The sequence below is a fragment of the Etheostoma spectabile genome, chromosome 17, assembly GCF_008692095.1.
Source record: "Etheostoma spectabile isolate EspeVRDwgs_2016 chromosome 17, UIUC_Espe_1.0, whole genome shotgun sequence".
Classification (NCBI taxonomy): domain Eukaryota; kingdom Metazoa; phylum Chordata; class Actinopteri; order Perciformes; family Percidae; genus Etheostoma; species Etheostoma spectabile.
The window spans coordinates 20748381-20769435 of NC_045749.1; the positions used below are offsets into that span (position 1 = coordinate 20748381).

A 21055-nucleotide genomic window follows, 5' to 3' on the forward strand; every position below is an offset into this window, starting at 1 on the left:
CCCAAATTAAAAAACAATCCAAATTGGACACAAAATTGGTTACCAAAAAACGCCAACCCCCTTCACCATCGATGAAAAAAGTCCGCACCAAAACAGCGGGTATTGTTTAATTTTTTTTTAGTAAAAATTAAAAAAAACCCCAAAAAAAAAAAAAAAAAGTACCCCATAACTTGACCAAAGGGGGGCAACGTAGATCCCATTTTGCCGTACAGGGGGAGCCCAGGGCGTTTTCCCCCTCAGGCAACGCGTCTTTTAGACCCCCACTCCTCGGGGTGTAAGGGGCCGGAACTCCGGGGCCCGACGGCGGACTCCAAAACGGGGAAGTGCCAACCTTTTCCCCCTAATCACCCCTTTCCCCCCACCGCGAGCTAGTTTCCACCCTTTCTTTCGAAAAAAGTTTTCCCCCAACGGTGGAAGGGAACGGCTTTTTTTTTGCTGGGGACTGTGGCAATTTTGGGTAATTTTTTTTTAATAATAAAAAATAATAAAAAAATAATAAAATAATAAATAACGGTGCCGACCTGTGGTTTTGCTTCGCGGGTCCCCCCCCCCCTCCCCCTTCTTTTCCCCAACAGTGCTGTTTTCAAAAAAAGCCTAAAGGCCGCGTTGCGGTCTTTTCGCCAAGACTCATAAGGGCGTCGGCTAGTGGCGAGCTTTCCTCACCCGTCACTTTGATTCACTTTCCCTTTACAGCAGGGTTTTTTCCCCTTTTCCCCCCAAAGCCCTCATAAAGTTTTAAAATGATAATGCTGGGGGTTTTGCCTTTTTTCCCCTTTTTCCCAGGGAAAGCTTCCTTTTTTGTTGGTAGGGTGTTGGTGTGTGTGTGTGTGGGTTTGGGTGTGGGGGGTTTGGCAGAAAGCTAGAGAGAAACCCCCTCAAAATGCGAGAATCCCGTGTAACACCCCGGTCGGTGTCCCCCCCCCCCCCCAAAATCGTACAACAAAAATTAAATAAAATGGGTTTTTTTTGTATCCCCCAAAGGCTATGGATAGTCAACCACGACAACTTCTGAACCCCTCCCCTCCCCCCCCGCTGCCTATCAGGGCTGTATCTCGCAATAGTGTCCAGACAGTGAGCTTACAGCAGGCCACCAAGGTACAGATAAAGTGCTTCTTTTTGTTTGTTTTCTTCTTCCTTAAAACGTGACGCTTTAAATAATTAAAGAGGAAATAATGGTAGGTAGGTATGGGGTGGGGGGGTTGGGGAGTTTGCGGACATGATGACACTCCTAAAATGAAATGGAAGAAGAGATGCGACGTGATTCTGGAGCGGAATAGAGTTCATTATAAATACATCCACAAATCCAACTAATGGAGGATGGAACACTGATCGAGCACTCACTACTTTCTCATGATGGAGCCGTTCACATTTTTCAGAAGTCGGAGGATTCTGGGTAAGACTTTTTGTTTTTTGTTAAACCGCGGTCAAGCGGTTAGCGTCCAAGTCGGGGGGGGCATTCGTTTGAAGATGCCACCGGCTTCCTCTGGCCGGAACCACTTGGACCTCCCATAACAAACCATTACAGATAATAAATACATTTGGATCCTTGTAGTGTCGTTGTTCGGCTCTATCGAAATGATTAAATCTAGAAAAGGAAAAAAAAAAAAAAAAATTAAAAAGGAATAGTTCAGTCCATAGCAGACCATGAGATGCCGGGCCTTTTCTTCTTCTTTCTTTTTTTTAATGCATCCTTATCCAGTCTTCAAAAAACACTCCACCTTGGCGGCCATTTTTCATCCAGCTTTGTGGTGGGGATAAAAACGGAAGGAGAGGGGAAAAAAAAAAAAAAACGGCATATAAATAGTAGCCGTGGCAACCGCACATACTCCCTCCCGGGTCTTGATGACACAGTCTGAGAATTCAGGAAAACCTTGGAGACCTCTCTTCAGTCCTCAGTCTGTAAACAAGAGGGAAAAAAGGGGGGGGGGGGGTTGAAAGAGCACAAAGTAAAGACCATGAGCAAACATGGCAGGTCATATATATCCGGCGCAGGGGGATTCTTAACCCTTGTGTTGTTTTTCTGGGTCAAAATTTGAATTTAAAACCTCCTTAAGACACTTTTGTCACTTTTCCCAAAGTTCTTTGTCGACTTTTTCCAGACATTTTTGTTGTTGTTTTGAAGTTTTTGAAGCTTTCTTGACATTTGTTGTCCCTTTTTTGACATTTTACTCTAAGTCAGGGGTCTTCAACGTTCTCCAGGCCAAGGACCCCCAAACTGATGGCGAGATGGAGCGGGGACCCCCTACTTATATATATTGTATAAAATTGTGTTATATCAAACTGGTCCTATAGTGCCATGTGTGCATTGATGACTGAAAGACATCTTCTGCCTCCATTTATCTGTTTACTACAGTGTGTTGAATTCATGTTAATGTGGATTTAAAGACATTTCAATTAGTGGGAAAAATTGCAGGGGGGGTGGGGGAAATATAAAAAAAAAGTCTAATCAACCAAAACTTTCGCGACCCCCATGCAGTACCTCCGCGGACCCCCTAGGGGTCGCGGACCCCCTGTTGAAGACCCCTGCTCTAAGTTCTTTCCCCAAAGTTCTTTTCCCAAGGTTATTCTCACTTTTTACAATGTCTTTGTTGCTTATTTCTGCGTTTTTTTGGGACGTTTTTGTTGTTCTCACCCTATATTTGTGTCACTTTTCTCAGTGTCCTTAAGTCTTTTCTTTCTTGAAATGCTATTAAAAATGAAATAAAAACACCCAAATTCAATGACAATAGTGAACCGATTAGTTATTTAACTTGTGAGGAGCGTTTCTTACAATTTGGTTGAATGAAAACCCAAATTTCCGTTTTAGAAACTTTTTGAAAATGGGTCAAATTTGACCCCGAGGACAACAGGAGGGTTAACACAGCGTACAAGTCTCAGCACAGGGACAGATGTGCTTCTCAGCATGTCATGGTAGTTATGTGGGGATAACATCAGCTACGTTTCCAGCCTGCTGAAACCTCCGTGTAGCCGACAGAGCAAGAAAAACACTTCTTTATCTTCTCAACTACCACCAACCTCTTCCTGGCTACTGAGTGGAGCTGTATGATATGGAATATGCCTTAATGTTGTTGAATATCGCGATAAACAAACTCTGTGTTCAGTATTCTGCTAAAAGACACAAGGCAGTCATGCAACATTCTTTAGATTTTTCAAATTGAACATTAAGTTGAATATAAAAAGGCACCACTCAAAGATGGACGGCTCCATTTTAAAGGGCCGTTTTCTTCTGATATTTCCTTTCAACTAACACAAAAAGTCTCGCAACATATCGGGTATTAAAAATAATATTGTGCCGCCCTACTGTGTAGGCTACATTATCTATAGAATATAGCTTACAGTATGACCTTTAACTCATCTATGACACGGTTCATGATGTTTTTATTGTAAATTAAGATCAAATATAACAATTGACTTAGTTTATGCCAGTATTTGATAACCACTAATAATAAAAAAAAAGAAGAAAAAAAAAAAAAAAAAAAAAAAAATCAGCAGACACCTCCCGATACGATAATAATACAATATTATACATATTGCAATATATTGCAATTTATGACCTTTTTCCAACTTTTATATTTTCACACTTTCAAATGATACCCTCCCCCCCCCCCCCAAAAGGAAACTTTGTCAACATCTGTTTTATCTAAAAAGTTTGTTCATATCACGTCAATTTTATTGCTGCAAAATGGGACAAACTGACCAACACATGTATGATATATAATGACAGATCCATACTTGGCGCCTGTGTATTGATACAGTATTGCCAATGAAAATATTGCGATACTATGCTGTATCGATCCCCCCCCCACCCTAGCGTACAGGCCAGTAAATGGACTTTGGACAAGTAGATTTTTTTCAAGTTAACGTTGAACCCCGCGACCTCTTCCTGGCTACAGAGGCCATAACAGGGTTAACAGACCCGTCTGTCCCTCATATCACTCCAAAAAGACAATATTTAACCTTTGAGTGGGTTGTTGAGGACCTGCTGCTTGGCTACAAGGGACAAATGCACCGGGACACCAGGGGAACTAGCTTGGCATAGCCCCAGTAGGACTTTTGCGTGATGCTTTCGAGGCGTAACAGAAACCCTGTTTTCGTGCACTCTGAACTGCATTAACCCTCGTGTTGTCCTCCCACCGACCTGTGACTTTGTGTTCTTCTGGGCCGAAATGTTGACAATTTGAAGGGTTTTTTTCCTACACATTTGTCAATGTTTTTGTAGATTTTTTTTTTTTTTTCAATTTTTTTGTCACTTTTATTATGTTTTTGTAGTTTGCCTCAACAAGTTGTTCTTTTTCCTTACATTTACCAATTTTTGTCATCACTTCTTTTTAACAAGTTTTTGCCACTTTTGGCGATTTTTCCGATTTGGCTTGGTCACTTTTTTAAGCGTTTGAAAAAAATTAATGTTTTTGTTGAATTTTTCCTGCATTTGTGAAGCTTTTTACATCTCTATTTACATCACATACATTACATCACATATTTGTGAATACTTTTTCCTTTGGTCATAGTTCGGATAAAATGAAGGTGGAAAGGCCCAAAAATAATTCTTTTGTAAACGGGTCAATTTGACCCCGAGGACAACAGGGGGGTCAATTGTGCTAAAGCAGGACTGAATTTGGAAGTGAAGCTGGGCAGCCTGCGCCTCTCCGGACACAGCAACTCCTTCAAGACAGAAACGTGGCTGCCGTCCCTCAGCTGGCACGGCAGAACTAGACATTTGTGTAAATAATCGGGTGGATGCAGAACGATGTTCACTCAGCACACACATCCCCCACCCCCTCCATCAAACAAGCTATTTTAACCCTTGTGTTGTCCTCTGGTCAAATTTGACCCATTTCCAAGTTTTTTTTTATATCAGAAATATGGGAGGTTGAAAATGTCAACAAGGCGACAAACACTGGGGGGAAAAAGCTAAAAAATATTGGAAAAAGTGACAAAAACCCACTGGAAGTAACCTTAAAAAACATGGGAAAACCGGCTAAAAACACATCGGGGTGGGGGGGGGGGGCGATGAAAATGTTGAAACCCCCCCCAAAAAATGTAATGAAAAAAAAGCAACAAAAACATTGAGATAGGGACAACAAAAGTGTTTTTTTCATGTTGAGGGAAAGACAACACAAGGGTTAAAAGACTAAATACTCTATAATGAGACCTTTACAGGTCCACGTCGTCTAATCAACGCGGAGGATGATTCTTTGCGTCCCGACCGCAGTGAGGAACATTTTGAGTGAATGTGAGTGACCCCTTTAGGGTGTCCCGATTATGAAATGCCATTAGGATGTCAGGGCTCTACAGTGTGAACATTTCGAGCGTGTGTAATGCGTGTCTCTCCTTTCTCTCTGCTTACTCTCAGTAGCAAAGAGCAGTGTACGACACATTCAGGGAGCAGCGTCTCACCTTTACGGCTTCAAATGACAAAGGGTGATAAGCGGCTGGACATATCAGTTGCCGCTTATTAATGTTAATTTAGGGAGTAAGCTTCAACCAAAAATAAACGGGTCTGTTGTCTGGTTTAAGGGCTCTCTGTAATCAGAAACCCAAGTGTTTTTGGAGTTTCCTGTTTGTACTTCGATCCGCTCCGCTCTTAAAACCCGGGAAGAACCAGCATGCTGTAGGCCGGCACGATTAATCGTTACAAAATCGCAAACTCGATCCACCCTGTTCACAATTTCGTTATTAACCCTCGTGTTGCCCTCCCGTCAAAATTGAAAATCAACACATTTTTGTTGATGCTTTTTAGCAACGTTTTTAACCTTTTCTTACGTTTTTGTCCCTTTTTTCCTCAACACTTTTGTCAATGTTTTTCCCTTTTTTGACGTTTTTAACACTACCCAACACTAACTTATTAGCTTAATTTTACAATTATTTTTGGAATTCATGGTCAATAAACCTCATTTATAGGAAATTATACCTAATGTTTGAGTTAGAAAAGCAGAAATTAGGAATTATTGAGACTAAAATTAAAGGAATGGATGTTGATGGATAATCACAGACTGGAATATGTCAACTTTTACTCAATACTATTTCAAAAACACTTCCATTTGTTTTTTCAAATGCTATAAAATTTAATAAGACGCCCCAAAATAATGAAAGTAGAGATTTGTACTTGCCAAAGAGCGTTGTGTGGAATCAATCATGTTATTTTGGGGAATTATAAAGAACATTGATGTAGGAAAACGGATCAATTTGACCCGAGGGTTAAATAATTTTGATGTTTTTGTTAATTCTTTAATGAGTCGACTGCATCACAAACGCTACTCCTTTATTCTGTGAGCTTTTAACATAGACTGTGTAAAATAGGTTGTAAAGCTCTCCCTTCTCTGCATTGAAGCCTCCATGTTTACAGGCTTAGGGTGATGTGCCATGTGCTATGGGTGCACAAAAAAATCAGTTTAGTACTGCCAATTTGTTTTGTTTTGTCATGGTTCATGCGAGCAATAAACATTACTCTTTGTGAGGGGGAAAGAATCCTGGCAGAGAAATCAATTATAAGCTAAAAAAAATGTGATTCATTGTGATTTTTCCCCTGAATCGTGCAGGCCTAGTACGCTGGCATGGCTAAGCATTAGGGTTTGACTCAAAATGGCGTTAGATTGAGGTGGATAGGAGGGTCTGTAGTGATAGGTTAGGTGAAATGGGAAATGGAGGCAACGTCAGACTCAAGATGGAGACGGTTAGCTCCGATATCAGGCACCAGGGATCCAACTTCTCCAGTAAAACGATCTGGCTAATGGCGTCTATTAGTTTCAGGAGTCCGAAGATCCCAGCTGATCTTCCATTCATATCATATCAATAACTGAAGCTGATCAACGTTGTAGTTTTGAATCAGTAGCTTCATATTTGGATCAAGTAGCTTGTAAACGATGAGGAGACTCCAGCTGTTATTTTAATGTATATGATAAATATTTAATCAAAATTTCATATCCTCTGCTTCTACACATTAGGTTTTAATTTGTTACAAATGTATAATGAGTTCATCTGGCAAAAGTGTAGTTAGGAATTAATAAATTAGAAAGGCACTCAAAACTGTTTCAAGTGGATCTCTGGAGTCCTGAGACTTTAAATTACTCTCAAGTTTTGGTTAAATTGAAAAGATTCAATGAGGGATTGGAACAGAGTCCGAATCAAAAGGCAGATTTGATCCTGGGTTCTGATTGGATAACATGCGGTCACATTTCAACCCCAATTGCAAAGCCAGGTTGTCCTTTATTAGGTTCAAAGTAGGGCTGGGCAAAAATCAAGAAAATCCAATATCCTTGATGATATTGTATGGTTGACTATTACTGCTTTAACAAAATGTTATTTACACAACAATATTTTTGATTAATAATCACCTGAAATGATTTAATGACTGTATTGCAGCCTGTAAAACTAGGAAAAGACACCAGACACTTACCGTATTACAATATCCAATATCAAAGATGATATCTAGTCTTATATTGCTATAACATTGATATATTGCCCAGCTCTAGTTCAAAGTACACCTTAAGTGTCATATCTCCTAGTTAAGACAGTTTGGCTGCTGCATCTTATGCATTGTGGATGTTCACGGATTAAAAAAATTAAGTATTAAGTTATTTCTTTAATTAGGAACACCTTAAATAATTATAAGTACAGATCCCTGCAAATGCCTGTGTAATAGACTGCTGTATCTTCTCTTCTGGGCCATGCACACGTCATATTGTGTGTCATCAGCTCATGGAACAAATTGCCAGTGCTTCATTTCGTAGCCGCAGCTCATTTTCCAACAGCATTTGCATTACGCTTTGTTTAGCTCTGTATCAGTGTGCACACCTCAGAGATGGCATCTACCTGTTGTGCCAGCTCTTCCACATCTGCCCCGTTGACATTTTTCCAACACTTCGAGGTTGACATTTTTCCAACACTCGAGTAGCTGTCTCTGAGTGAGCCCGGGCCCTCTTTGTTAATCACCAACTGGTTTTGTTGTTTTACTTTTAGGTGGCGTAAAGGGGGCAGCTACAGCCTGACAGAAGGAGTCAATGAATCAAATATACCGGCATTAGTTAAACTAGGCCGGCGCAGGCTCTATAATGTTGATTTTGGTCAATTTTCAATTCATTACCCGGCCCTATTTCAAGTCTCGGAAAGCACAGGGGCACACTGATCTAAAACAGTACTCCGAACTGTGTCAACTTACCTACGTGTCCCCGTGGGAGAGCAGCGATGTAATCTCTGGGCCCATGTGGCCCACGGCCTTGGCTGCCTCCAGGATGGCTCTCCGGTACATCCCTTTCTTCTTGCGGTTGAAGCGGGACCTGAAGAGCTCCCTGAACGGCGACAGTTTGGCAACGGAGAGCTGGGAAGTGGTGGGTGAACCGAACCACGCCACCTTTGCCTGGGGCCACTGGGCCTCGCAACTGGCTGTCTCCTGTTTGCGGGTGCCGCTGATGCTGAGGACGCGTGCCGGCCACCAGGGGAAGCCGTGAATCTTCCCCCACACGATGTCGCCCACCGCCACGGCGTGACCCTCTTCTGTTACACACTTGGTCATGCTGCGGGTGTGAAGCCGCACTGTGAGCGGCGGCACTGTCTTGCAGTCTTCCCGCGAGGGTACGGAAGATGAGGTGACGGACAGGTCTTCACCTGGGGCCAGGTCGCACAGCTCTGGCGAGGTGCCGTCGGAGCTGAAGGACTTGGATTCATCGAGACTGTCGCTGCTGCAGACCGACAGGCTAGAAGAGTCCGCTTTACGCTTACGGAAATTGATGAGAAGGGTGAGGTCGCTGTGGCCACGCTCCGCCTCCTCTCCCGAACTCCCCGACCACAGCTCCAGGGAGTTTTTACCTTCCCCTGAGTCTTCAGAGTGGGGCAAGCAGGGACCGGGAACCCTGGGGCTTCGTCTCCTGGTGCCTCCTACGAGTTCTGCCTCATACTCGACCACACTCTCCTCACCCTCCCTCTGGGGGGGTCTCAAGTGGATCTTTGGAGAGGGTAGGTCCTGACCCACGGTCGTAAAAGGCCGAGTTAGTTTGAGTTTGGGAATGGAAACGGTGAGGCCGGACCTGGTGGCATCTAAAATGTGCCGTTGCTCCTTGGTGGGATCAGAAGGCGTCTTGCCATGTTCTCCCACGCCATTCTGCACCAGTTGTTTGGGGCAGAATGGCTTGACTGAACCGTGGACTCTCGCAGGGATCTTCATGACCTCCCCCTTGCCCTGTGGAGTGCTGTAGGAGATCTTTATGACAGGACTGTGGGGGATAACGTCAGCTCCGGGGAACTTTTCCCCTTCGACTTCCCCCCTTTTGTCCTTCCTGAGGCGCTTGCTGTCAAGGCTGTTGCCGTTTTCACGTCTCTTAGTGTCCTTGGTTGCAACTACGTCCAATTTTCTCGACAGCTTAGAGGGGGTGTCCTTATCATCGCCATCATCGTCGCTCTGTAGTGCGTTCTCTTTTCGTGAAGTCTTAGTGTTGCTCATGCCATCTTTGCTGTCCTCGTCACTATTCAGTGTGTTCTTGCACTTTTCACACAGTACCTGACGTGGCCGCAGACGGATAGTGCTTATGGTCATGCGGCCCGGCTCTCGTGACCGCCTCTTCTTTCTTTTGATTGGTCGCGGAGGGGGCTGAGGTACCCATTGGCTGTAGCTGTGGCGCACCCATAAGGGCTGAGGGAAGGGGGCTCCTTCAAAATAAGGAGGGTAAAGAGTCTGTCCAGCTGGCACTGGTGTGGGTACGGGGCAGGGAAGAGGGGCAGTAGGTATGCTGATTTCTGGGAGAGTGTTTTCATCCTTTGGTCTATACGAAGACTGGCTGGGAGATTTGGAAACCGGCTCCTCACTCAGAACTTCTGGGACTTCACAAGCCCTTGTAGATATTGGGCAGTCCCCAGGTTTTGCTGCGATATCTGGTAGACAGAATAGCCCAGTCCTAAAATGAAGAAGAGAAAAGAATAAATGAATAACTGTGTGCCTCACTGAGCTTCTTTAGAGTGCTACAGTGAAGTTTATGCAAGCCCACACAAACAGTTTTGTTACACACAACAAGCATTTCTTACATTTTTTTGGACCGATTTCCTCAACAAGAACATACTGTTCTGCCGCAGTTGTATTTCCCCATGTCAGATAACTTAAGGCCTGTGGCACAGCACAAATGAAATGCCTTGCTGTTTCAATTAAGCCAAAAGAGAAAAGAGCACCCATAGCGGTTCAAATCCTTCCCTATAGGTGGCTTATGATACCTACCTTACCATACCTACCTGTTTTACCATTTGTTTTGCTTTGACTGGACAAACTCATACCATTCTCCGTTTCACCTGTATGCTAAAACTTCTTTACCTGCGGGGGTTGGGGTCTGAGATCTGTCCTGCTGCCTTAGGCCACAAATATGGAGCAATCCTATCCGCAACTCTCTTTGAGTGATTTGATGTGCTTTTTTACACTCTGGGACTAGTAAACATGTCCAAAGAAGGCCCAACTGCCAGGGAGACTTATAGGAGGTGGCTGGCAGGCAACAGTAACATGGCTGTGCTGCTTTAGTCAGGAGACAGCAGACAAAGAGACTACAGGATGCCCAGGAACCCCCCCTCCCCAACATCAGACTGAACAAAAACAATCCCATGAATCACTCGGGATTCAGAGATGTAGGAAAGGAGCCAGGAGATTTCAGTTTGTTTTTGCATTCGTGTCTATTCGGGGCTTATGGGTGGTGAGATTATTAATTAGTGCACATTTGGGGAGCCTGTTTTCCTCCCCCAGGAGAAGTACCTGGCAGTCACCTCCAAATAAAAGTCTCTCGGTGCAGCGTGTTCCTCTCACCTTTTTGTATGTGCCCCTAAAGCAGCCAAATATTTGCCTACACAGGGATTGACACGGCACAAACATGGCTGTGTCAGGGAACAGGCAGTGCTAGTTAAGCACAGTCCAAGGACACAACATATGACCAGCCATGAAACCCTGTGCACGTTGCCATTTCACGTTGTGTACAGTGTAACTAAATGCAGAGATCTGCCTGAATGATAGACATAGAAGACAACAACATAAAAATAAAACGTGTGGGAGACAATGACAGGAAATACATTTCCATGGGCTGAGGGAAGAAGTCAAATTTTATCAGTGACAAGGCCTAAAATATAGGCCTATTTGAAGTTATTCCAAGGCCTGTCTTTTACCATTTGGGTGGGTTATTTTCAGGCCAGCTTGAGCACTCACATAAAAAAACCATCTAAGCATACTAAGGGGCATACTGATTCTGCTAGTCTATAAATAGTTTAAAGCCAGTAGCTTCTAAGGTGCACACCTAGGAAACACAAGGCTTACGTGCGACATGAACTAAAAGAGGCAGATACTGACACTGATACATGTCCATTTTCACTGAGAAGGTTTTCTCATCTTAACAGTATTGTGTTTTCTTCTTAACTGGCAACAGTGGGCCTTTTCTTGTCAAGCACAGAGCCTAAGATGGTCACTGGATCTGATCTCAATCAGGGTGAAAGAAAAGGCATTACAGAAGAGATTCATAAAATCCAACATGTATCTTTATTGGCATTTGCCATTGTTTGTGCAGATAAAAAGTGACTGGTTATGTAGAGCCATTTCTCAAAAGAGCAACTGAACTATAGATTATTTGAAATGAAGCATCACTCCAGATAACTGCGCAACGCAATGACATCTGTTTGTATAAACACGGCAAAACATAACTGATATACAGAATACTGTTCAGCCAAGGCCTAACGTTACCCTTTTACTGAATACGTGTTAGCTGCTCTGTATTTGATTAGGCTAACAATAAGCTATATGTGAACCCGTTGACATTAGTTACTGTTCAAGATAAGTCATTAGCATTCTCTGTAGATAGGGACACTATCTTGGCATACAGTATTTCCCAATAGTAACATAAAGTATATGACCATATAATTACGAGCAAAAATTAAACCAGTTTGCCATTAGCCGACTAGCTAGCAGATAGCTACACTGTCAGCTACAATAACCTACAAGTCTTTTGTATAGAGGCCCAGTTAGCTTATAGCTAGCTACCAGCTAACTACCTAGCTTTGACTCGTTAGCATCAAAGGTAGATTAGCCGGTACCTGAGTTTAGCAAGTTAATTTCAGAGACAAATGTATAAAGGTAATACACGAAATAACACTCACTTCTTGTCGCAGTCAAGTAATATCCCCGTGTAGCTTCTTTCTCGGTAGGTCAGCGTCACCACCAGTGTATCGTTAACTATTTGATCGATAGTGACAGGTACCCGAGAGCCGGCCCGCAGCTCCTCGGCCACAGCCTCCATGTTTCCAGGCGTGTAGTGTCCGGCTCGGCGGTGCTCGATCCCGGCCAAGGGAGCCACGGTCGCGTCGGCTAAAGATCCGTCTCCCCTTCGCTATTCGAGCAGGAGGCTACACCAGGGCATAAAATGACGCCATCACCCCCACCAAGTCAATTACAACAGTACTGCCACCGCTGACATCACGCTCCCTATGCTAGAGGAGCAGAAATCTCTCAAGACAAGGCCTACCCTCTCCGTCTCACTTTGACTTGTTAGATGCCATTCATTAGTGCTGACTTTTACATCGGGGATGCCTCCGTTTATCATAGCAAGAGCCTGATGGCGTTTCGGATGTATGGATGCATTTTCCAACATGTTGTAAGAGATAGGCATGTGTCTTACAACATGTTGAAAAATGCATCCATACATACATCCTATTGTTTCTAAATGGTCGTGAATTTCGACAAATGTGAGATAAATAGAACCTCTAAATAATCATTATAACATACACAGCCATCAATGTGAACTACAATTAATGTTAACAGCTGTATTACCTTTGCTTAAATGCCCTATCCTTTAGTTTATTCTATTTCCTACATTAGTCTACTTTAAATGTACCCTGCATCAAATCTACTCTCTACTTATTTAAATAGTATTATTTAAGTCAGCCTAAAAAGGTAGGTGTATTGAGGTCGGGTGTACTTATTTTATTTTACAATTTGTAATTTATTCCCCTTATAGTTCAAGCCTTGTTTAACTGACATTGTGTAGTGGTATTTTCAATATGATCACCATCTGTCTGGTGAGTCAATGTAACACTTAACAACTGAACCGTTTCATTTCACACAGTAAATAAGTGGCAGTACCATACTTGCTTTTTACATATTTTAGATACTAAATGGCAATAAGATAAGGTAAATGGAAAACTGTTTGCATAATGGAGAGTGTGTTTTGCAAAAGTCTAGGATAAAGAACATTTTAAAACACTTCCTTGACCAGTAACAGTACTGTGATTTTTATTTTAGGATAAGAGCATTACAATAGTCATTCATGAAGGCCTTTACAAGAATTTTTAATATGAATTTAATACCACAAAACTCAAACAGACATTGTAATTCCTGTTATTTGTCAATGAAACTCAGCCAGGTGTCTCCTGTGAAGATAGTAAAAGTATTTTCAAGCTCTCTTCTTCGATTACGCTTCCTCTCTAGAAGCCGAGCCTGTAGCTTCCTTATCTGTCATTCAAAGTGGGGAGAAAAACAAACAAACACGTTCAATCAGATCAATAACCTATGAGTTAAATATAGATGAGTTGTGTGAATAATAAGGTATAGGTCTGACCTCCTCCACATCTTGCTCTGCCCCTGCCATCTGCTCTGTGCTCGTGCCCTTGGGATTCCTGCGTCTCTCGTGCATCTTCTCAACACGTGCACGTATCTGGCGCTCCAGCTCATGGGCTGACCTGGAGGAGGCCATACAGCTCAAAGGTCAAAATGTCCTACTGAATATTTAGTTGCCTAAGTAAAGCCAGTGGTAGGCTATCATAGTCTTTAGGTCTGGTAGACAACTGATTAATAATGCAAGCCTGTGAGTGACTGTTTTCATCGTAGTTAAGATGTATTCTCTCAATGAAAACAGAAAAGTCTAAGGTGTACCATCTAATCTGGTTCATCTGTTTCAGGGTGTGATGCTGGTCAAAAAGAACAAAAGAAACTGCTGATGTTCTATGATGGGTGTACAATCTCTATTTGTCCACTGGGTGTCTCTAGCCTTCTACCTGCATTGCATGGCTCATGATTGGAGACAATGCAAAATGCCATCGGGGGATACTTTAAGACCTGTTGTCCAAGAACCCCTATGGCACAAGGTATTCTGTATCACTTGATAAGTTGTACTGGCCAAATGTCCAAAATATCACAGTAGTCTTTTTCATCAGATACACCTATTACCTACCTAACATATTATGCCTTAATTAAATCTGTACCCATCACAAAGGAGGTAATGGAGAAGTTTTAGGGAGGATTCAAAAATAAAACATTTCTGGCCAATGCAGCCTGATTCTGATTCTCATACTGGCTCAGGTTTAAGGTTGCTGTGTACTACTTCTTAGGTCTGGAGCAAACTGTATTTTGTACCCCCCAGAGTCCCATTTACCTGGTCCCCTCACAATCTGTGATAGACATGGTGGATGTCTGACCCTGACGAGTATCACCGCCATCCTCCACACCAGCGTTTGAATTTATTTCCGCTTCCTGTAACGGAGAGAGAGGGGTGTTTATTATCATTTCCAGCAGCATTTTGTTCTAGAATGTAGCGCTAGTGTCCATATAGGATGATCCAGCTGTTGCAACACATCCTTAAAACACAGCCTACAGTTGCAGTGGCATACATACTTCGTTGTGTGAAATTACCCAAATTGGGGTTGGCTTTTACTATATTTCCCAGTGAATATTTACACTGATGTTGCTGGTTGAATGCAAACATTATAAACTAATTATATTATACACTTCAGCTGTATGCATGACAATGCAGCTGACACTCGGATTACTCAGACCATCCATAGTCTGTCTGTCTGACCATACAGTTTGAGCATGCCAGCATGCATACATCAGCTTTGACAGCTATTTGTTGCTGCTGTGCGATCACTGATGCAGCACACTCCATCACATGCCCTGCCATATGTTGCGGCCTTCAACAGCACCATCCTCTATACCATCGTTAAATATCACTGGCACTGACTCTAGCAGTGCCACTACCTGAAAACACATTCATTAGCATCCAGATTTTTGTTTAATCACATTTATTGTTATTGTCCTCTGACCAAATGTTAAAGGTGGTGTTCTACTGCCCCACTGTGGTGGGCAGGTGGAAATGTAGGTGATTTATTCCACAAATACATTACCTCTTGGGTTCTTTGTTTTGCAGGCTTCCTCTGCTGGTGCTCAGACATGTTCTTCTCCTGTGTGGTCTTGGCTTGTGTCCGCCACCTCCGAAGAGTGTCTTGGCTTCTATGGGAGAGCCAGATAACAATGCACTGTATTAAATCTATGTCAAGGAAAATTGTTATTGGGCCATTGTTTCTAAATGGTTGAATAGGGGTGTGTAAACATTGGTTATTCTTTCTATCTATCCCTTGTGGACATAGTAGGAATTCCCTACTGTCGGTCACTTGGGCAAATGCCAATAATCTTTGGTATTCCTTGGCCTGAATGTTCTGTGCAATTCATCCAATGTAATGTAATAGTGTGTGTATACATACATACATACACATATATATATATACTGTATATATAAATCAACTTACTTTTTTCTCTGCTCGAGAACAGCCTGTTTCTCCTTCAGCTCCTTCATTGCAGCCTGTTTCCTGTCTTCTGGACTCTTCCAAGACTGAGTGTGAAACAGGGGGAGCTCAGGAATGCCAGCCTTGGTAGTTGCTTTTTTTCTGACAAATAAAATGAAACATAATCCTTTATTTTTATTGTTCTACTGAGGTAGGGGTCCTAGAGGAGATAGCCTGGTTCCCTCACTTGGTTCCCTCTGCGGAGAATGGGTTTTGCTATCCCTTTTTCAAGGCACAATGCCAAACACAACTCCAAACTTCGACACATAAAGCAAATTCACATCCTTTGTCCTACCAATACCAATTTCAAACTTCATTGCACAGTATATCTGATCAGGTGGAAAATGATTTGTGGCCAACAAATATTTGCTGCCTAGATTCCCTGTACCACAACAATTGCAGGATAAATTAAATTTAAAAAGTAGTTGTTTGTTCTCTCTGTGCCCAGTAAAATATATTTCATGTATATCTAGCCAACCTGTGTATGCTTTTTATTATAAAGGAATAGTTTGACATTTTGGGTTAGATTTGCATAAAGACTGGAAACAGCTAGCCTAGCAACGTCCGAAGGTAAGAAAATCCACCTACCAGCACCTTTAAAGCTCTCTTCTTAAAAGGTCCAATGACATGGTGATCTTTGGATGCTTTTATATAGACTGTAGTGGTCCCCTAATACTGTATCTGAAGTCTCTTTTATATAGACCTTAGTGGTCCCTAATACTGTATCTGAAGTCTCTTTTATATAGACCTTAGTGGTCCCTAATACTGTACCTGAAGTCTCTTTTATATAGACCTTAGTGGTCCCCTAATACTGTATCTGAAGTCTCTTTTATATATACCTTAGTGGTCCCCTAATACTGGATCTGAAGTCTCTTTTATATAGACCTTAGTAGTCCCCTAATACTGTATCTGAAGTCTCTTTTATATAGACCTTAGTGGTCCCTAATACTGTATCTGAAGTCTCTTTTATATAGATGTTAGTGGTCCCCTAATACTGTATCTGAAGTCTCTTTTATATAGACCTTAGTGGTCCCGTAATACTGTATCTGAGGTCTCTTTTATATAGACCTTAGTGGTCCCCTAATACTGTATCTGAGGTCTCTTTTATATAGATCTTAGTGGTCCCTAATACTGTATCTGAAGTCTCTTTTATATAGACCTTAGTGGTCCCCTAATACTGTATCTGAAGTCTCTTTTATATAGACCTTAGTGGTCCCGTAATACTGTATCTGAGGTCTCTTTTATATAGACCTTAGTGGTCCCCTAATACTGTATCTGAGGTCTCTTTTATATAACCTTAATGGTCCCCTAATACTGTACCTGAAGTCTCTTTCCTTAGGATGTGCCATTTGTGTGTCTGTAGCTTTTGAGGAGGAGGGGTAAGGGAGGGTGGGGGTGTGCCTTGACCAACTGCCACTTTGCTCATTTGAAAGCCATGTCTGTCTTTCATGGGTGGGCCAAATTTTTCTGGATGGGCAGAGAAAGCGAAGGTAACCTTGCCCCTGCCCATCTGAGCCCAGGGCTCGGTTTACTCCTATCACCATTTCTATCCACGGGGGGACCATATGCAGGCTGGGGGGGAACACATATTAATGTTAAAAAAACCTCCTAAAGTGAATTGTTCATGCCATGGGACCTTTAACATGCTAAATCTCATTTGTTGAATCAGTTTACAAACTGGAGTGTAAAAAAAGACAATTTGTTGTTTACAGGTACTATGTGGCCATTTCTTGGCCAAGACCACTTGTCAGGCAACTAGTGTAGACTGATGGAAAGTTACTGGTCCCAGGCAAGCAACGGCATGGCGCATAACCCCCCCGTAAAATTATGTTGCTTCTGTTTTTGTATGAAATAAATAAACAAGATATCATTTATTAATAAGTGAGCTTTAGGAGGTGCTGGTTCCTCCTGTTTCCAGTCGTTATGCTAAGCTAACTGGTTGTAGCTTTGTATTCAATATGCGGAGTGGTATCACTATCAATCTTCTCTTCTTACTATTAAAAATAAAAAAGGTAATAAGTATATGTATATCCTAACAAGTCAAACTATGACAGAGGAAAAGCTAATTTTTACTTCAAGATCTCTTATTCCTTTCATCCAAAGACCTTTACTTACTTTTGTATGATAGGAATAAGGCGTGACTTTGGGTTTCTGTGGTGTTCACCCTGTGGTGTTGAGCCCAGCTCGGCTCTGTCCAACAGGATCATCTTGTGTTTGAGCTCTGTGAACTTCTGCAGCTCGTCCACCGAATCCTCCTGCTCCTCCATACTGGACCCCATCAGCTCTGACAGCTGGAGCTTCTCCACCACTGGCATCTCTACCAATTAAACAACCATGGCAGCTACAAGTGAAATATGGGGGCGGCCATTACTGGCAAACAATCACAACTGGCTACGGCTGTAGTTACTGGTAGAAACACATGATAAATTGAGAATTATTACTGATGGAATACAGTTACAGAGTTATTTTCCAACTACAGCAGAGATATGTCAGCATTTTACCAACAAATCCACACCACTAATAATAGCAGGTAAAATGTTCCTTTCTAACGGCAAAGCAGAATATATGGCACTAAGTGGCTGACTGTAAGTTTTACCCACAAGTAAGGGGTTGACAATGCAGGATGTAAATGAATGGTACATATATTTATCTAAACGTAAGCAGTGAAAAGAAAGGAGATTTCACCCTGGAGACGTGTCTTAGTTAATTGCCATGTAAAAGGGGGCATAAATGGTTTGATGGAGAGGTTTGGCTCTGCTCATTGTGCAGCAGCAGCAGCCTCTCCTGGGGAGCTATCTCATGCTCCTCATAGTGATTACCTCCAGACAGTGCGTAGTGACAGACAGCTCCTGTTTAGAGCCAACATGTTATCGATATTTCATCTAGCTCAAAATATTACAGAGCTGGAACATGGGGGGGGGGCACACTGTCTCCAAGAGAACAGAAGTCCCACCAGTGGAGTGGTACCAGGGCAAGGAGCTATTTTTATGGCCAGCCGTCCCATCTTTGACAAGAAGAGCAGATGGCGAGAACGCACGTGCATACTGAACACCTTGCTGCTGCACTGTTCAAAGTTAAGGTGACTTTGATTCACCTGTGGGACTCCTTCTCACGCTAACGGGCCGACTAGCCATAGCACTCCTGAGGTACTGGAGGATCCTCTGGAGCCCCTGGTTCACAATGTCTTTTGGAGGGAAACTGATGGGGCAATTCCTTAGGTTCAGGCCTTTGAGGGTAATCACATTTCCTGGGAAAAATGGACAATAAAGAATCCTTTAGAACTATGTTCACAGATTACAGTCTTTGCATTTAGCCGGCACTCTTTTTAAGATGAGTACATCGCTAGAAGAGTCATAAATTCTGTATATTCCTTGGTTTCCAACATGAATGTACTGTACATGGAAGCATCACTGTATTAGCAACAGTTGCAGTGACTAGAACTAAGAGGAAAGCAAACATGCAAGACTCTACTGTGTATTATTTCTAATAATAACCACTCATTGCATTTAATCTAGCATTTGCTGCCAGTGAGGCTTATTGAAACTGATGAAAGAGGAAAACAGCGTTGTCATTTCAAAGAACAGAGACGTTGCACGCCGGTAAACGGCGACTGAACTCAACTCACCCAACTCTGGTGGAAGTTCTGAGATGGGGTTTCCTTCCAGAAGTATTGTTTTCAGAGATCTACATGAATGACATCACATATTGCTAAATGATGGCAAGGGCTGTGCCTTGAGACATGTTTGCCCTAAACTGAACACGAGTAAATTGAATCATGAATTTGGTTTCCGGAGCATAGTGAAGCGAACCAAATTCTAACATAGAACAAAAAAATGCATCTAAAAAAGAAGCATGCTATACTCCCATGGCGGCCGACGGGTTTGGGATTAATCTAAATGCATTTCAAAGAGCAGTTGCATACCTGTGCAAGCCAATTTCAGCAGGGAGCGATGCGATTTGGTTGTTTCTGAGGTCCAGCCACAGGAGGTTGGGCAAGCTGATAAACATTGAATCTGGGATACTGGATATCTGGTTGCCTTCAAGATTTAAATACTGAAGATGGTACACAGTGAGCAATTAGAATTAATGGATAATGCATTAGAAGAAAAATACTACTAAAATGTGGCCTTATATACTGGATGTATGACCGATTTCTTGCTTGGAAACCACAGTGTTGACAAAACTGACCTTTAGTGTGCTATTTTTCAAAATACTGTCTGCAACATGTTTCAGCTGAGTTCTTCTCAGACATAATGCATCCTCAGGCAGAATGTGGGGAGTCTGTCGTTTGCCAACACTGTCCCCGAAGACAAAACTTAGCTGCAGGTCAGGGACATTTTCCTCCTTCTCTGGGGAAGACATTGTAGAGGTGGTGCTGAGACGTTCAGTGTCTTTTTGCATTGGCATTTTACTCCCTGTGTGTGCAAATGGAGAACAAAACCATGTAACGTTAGTCCAAGTATCACATTCAGTGGACAAGTTTTGTCTTAACAGCACATTTCAAGTGTTGCCTAGCTACATGCAAGCGTTAGCAATTCCTTCACTGCTGCTAGCATTAACGTTAGCTAAGATTAGCAAGTACTGCACAACGTCCCTAATAGCTAATTATTATTATTAGCTTACTTGGAATTTGAATAAACACCCTTCGTATCTTGTGAACGCGACGAAGTGTACACGGCGAACAAATACGACATAGGAAAATGTCACGCTAACTTTTACAATACCGCTTCTTCGCAAATTCGACGTCGTAACCATGGCAACGTGGTCAACACAAACTACCGCAACCGTCCACGTGCAAACAAGGCGAAAAGCTGCCCCCATAATGTATCAACCAAAGACTATTTTTGTATGTAAAAACGAGTTAATGCGTCGTAAATGTGAGCAGGTCACATGCCAAACACAACGCCATAGGTATTCTAACTAAGCAAACCTAGTGTGCATATTAAAGACAAAATCTTTTTTTCCCCCTCAGTGATCAGGCACCACCCATATCCTAATGAGATTTTGGAATAATTCACTGAGGTTCATTTGGGCTGGAGGACAGCATCAGCTCTTTGCTGGTAACAAGCGAGTTTGTAGGCCTACTGAGCTATCCTGGCTTACCTACAGAGGCTGGTCCTTATGTGTTGATAATATGTATGACAGTCGGTGATACAGGGCTACGTCGACTACAGTCACTGGCCAGCAACACTACTCTGACAAGTGTCAAGTTAGTCAGAAAACTAGTCGGTAGCTTCCAGGTAGGACTTTCACAATAAAGGTCTCCTTGACGAGACGGGTAAACTGAATTGGAAAGATTTTTTGAGAGATATTCATGTTTGTGTCACACTAAGGACTTGTACTTAACACTATAGCCTACTATACTCTGTTAGAGTGCATAGTGGAACCTACTTGGACATTATACTTATTCGCTTACGTCTATTGTCAAGAATGCAATTAATCACTGATGAAACATTTGGAAGTGTATCAGATTGCTTTGATGTAGAATTAT

The 21055-nt window shown here is 42.4% G+C and overlaps 2 protein-coding genes across 5 annotated transcripts; both read right to left on the reverse strand.

Moving 5' to 3' along the window:
* Nucleotides 1-960: 960 nt before the first annotated feature.
* Nucleotides 961-12581, reverse strand: pwwp2b (PWWP domain containing 2B). 2 transcript variants are annotated; one of them, XM_032541638.1, is made up of 3 exons: nt 12109-12581; nt 8163-9887; nt 961-1897 (listed from the first exon to the last, which is right to left on the reverse strand). In XM_032541638.1, the coding sequence occupies exons 1-3, from the start codon at nt 12246-12248 to the stop codon at nt 1861-1863; spliced, it is 1902 nt and encodes a 633-aa protein (XP_032397529.1). In that variant the 5' UTR covers nt 12249-12581; the 3' UTR covers nt 961-1860. The 2 variants fall into 2 exon arrangements, with proteins under 2 accessions (XP_032397529.1, XP_032397531.1); XM_032541640.1 differs by having other exon boundaries at nt 8159-9887; nt 12109-12579.
* A 634-nt stretch (nt 12582-13215) lies between these two features.
* LOC116705717 (leucine-rich repeat-containing protein 27) lies at nt 13216-20774 on the reverse strand. 3 transcript variants are annotated; one of them, XM_032542118.1, is made up of 12 exons: nt 20495-20507; nt 20076-20079; nt 19753-19952; nt 19487-19617; nt 19190-19248; nt 18659-18811; nt 17680-17881; nt 15529-15666; nt 15127-15232; nt 14379-14476; nt 13566-13686; nt 13216-13459 (listed from the first exon to the last, which is right to left on the reverse strand). In XM_032542118.1, the coding sequence occupies exons 3-12, from the start codon at nt 19924-19926 to the stop codon at nt 13346-13348; spliced, it is 1296 nt and encodes a 431-aa protein (XP_032398009.1). In that variant the 5' UTR covers nt 19927-19952; nt 20076-20079; nt 20495-20507; the 3' UTR covers nt 13216-13345. The 3 variants fall into 3 exon arrangements, with proteins under 3 accessions (XP_032398009.1, XP_032398008.1, XP_032398007.1); XM_032542117.1 differs by lacking the exons at nt 20076-20079; nt 20495-20507 and adding an exon at nt 20668-20774 and having other exon boundaries at nt 19753-19979; XM_032542116.1 differs by lacking the exons at nt 20076-20079; nt 20495-20507 and adding an exon at nt 20188-20447 and having other exon boundaries at nt 19753-19979.
* Nucleotides 20775-21055: the final 281 nt, after the last annotated feature.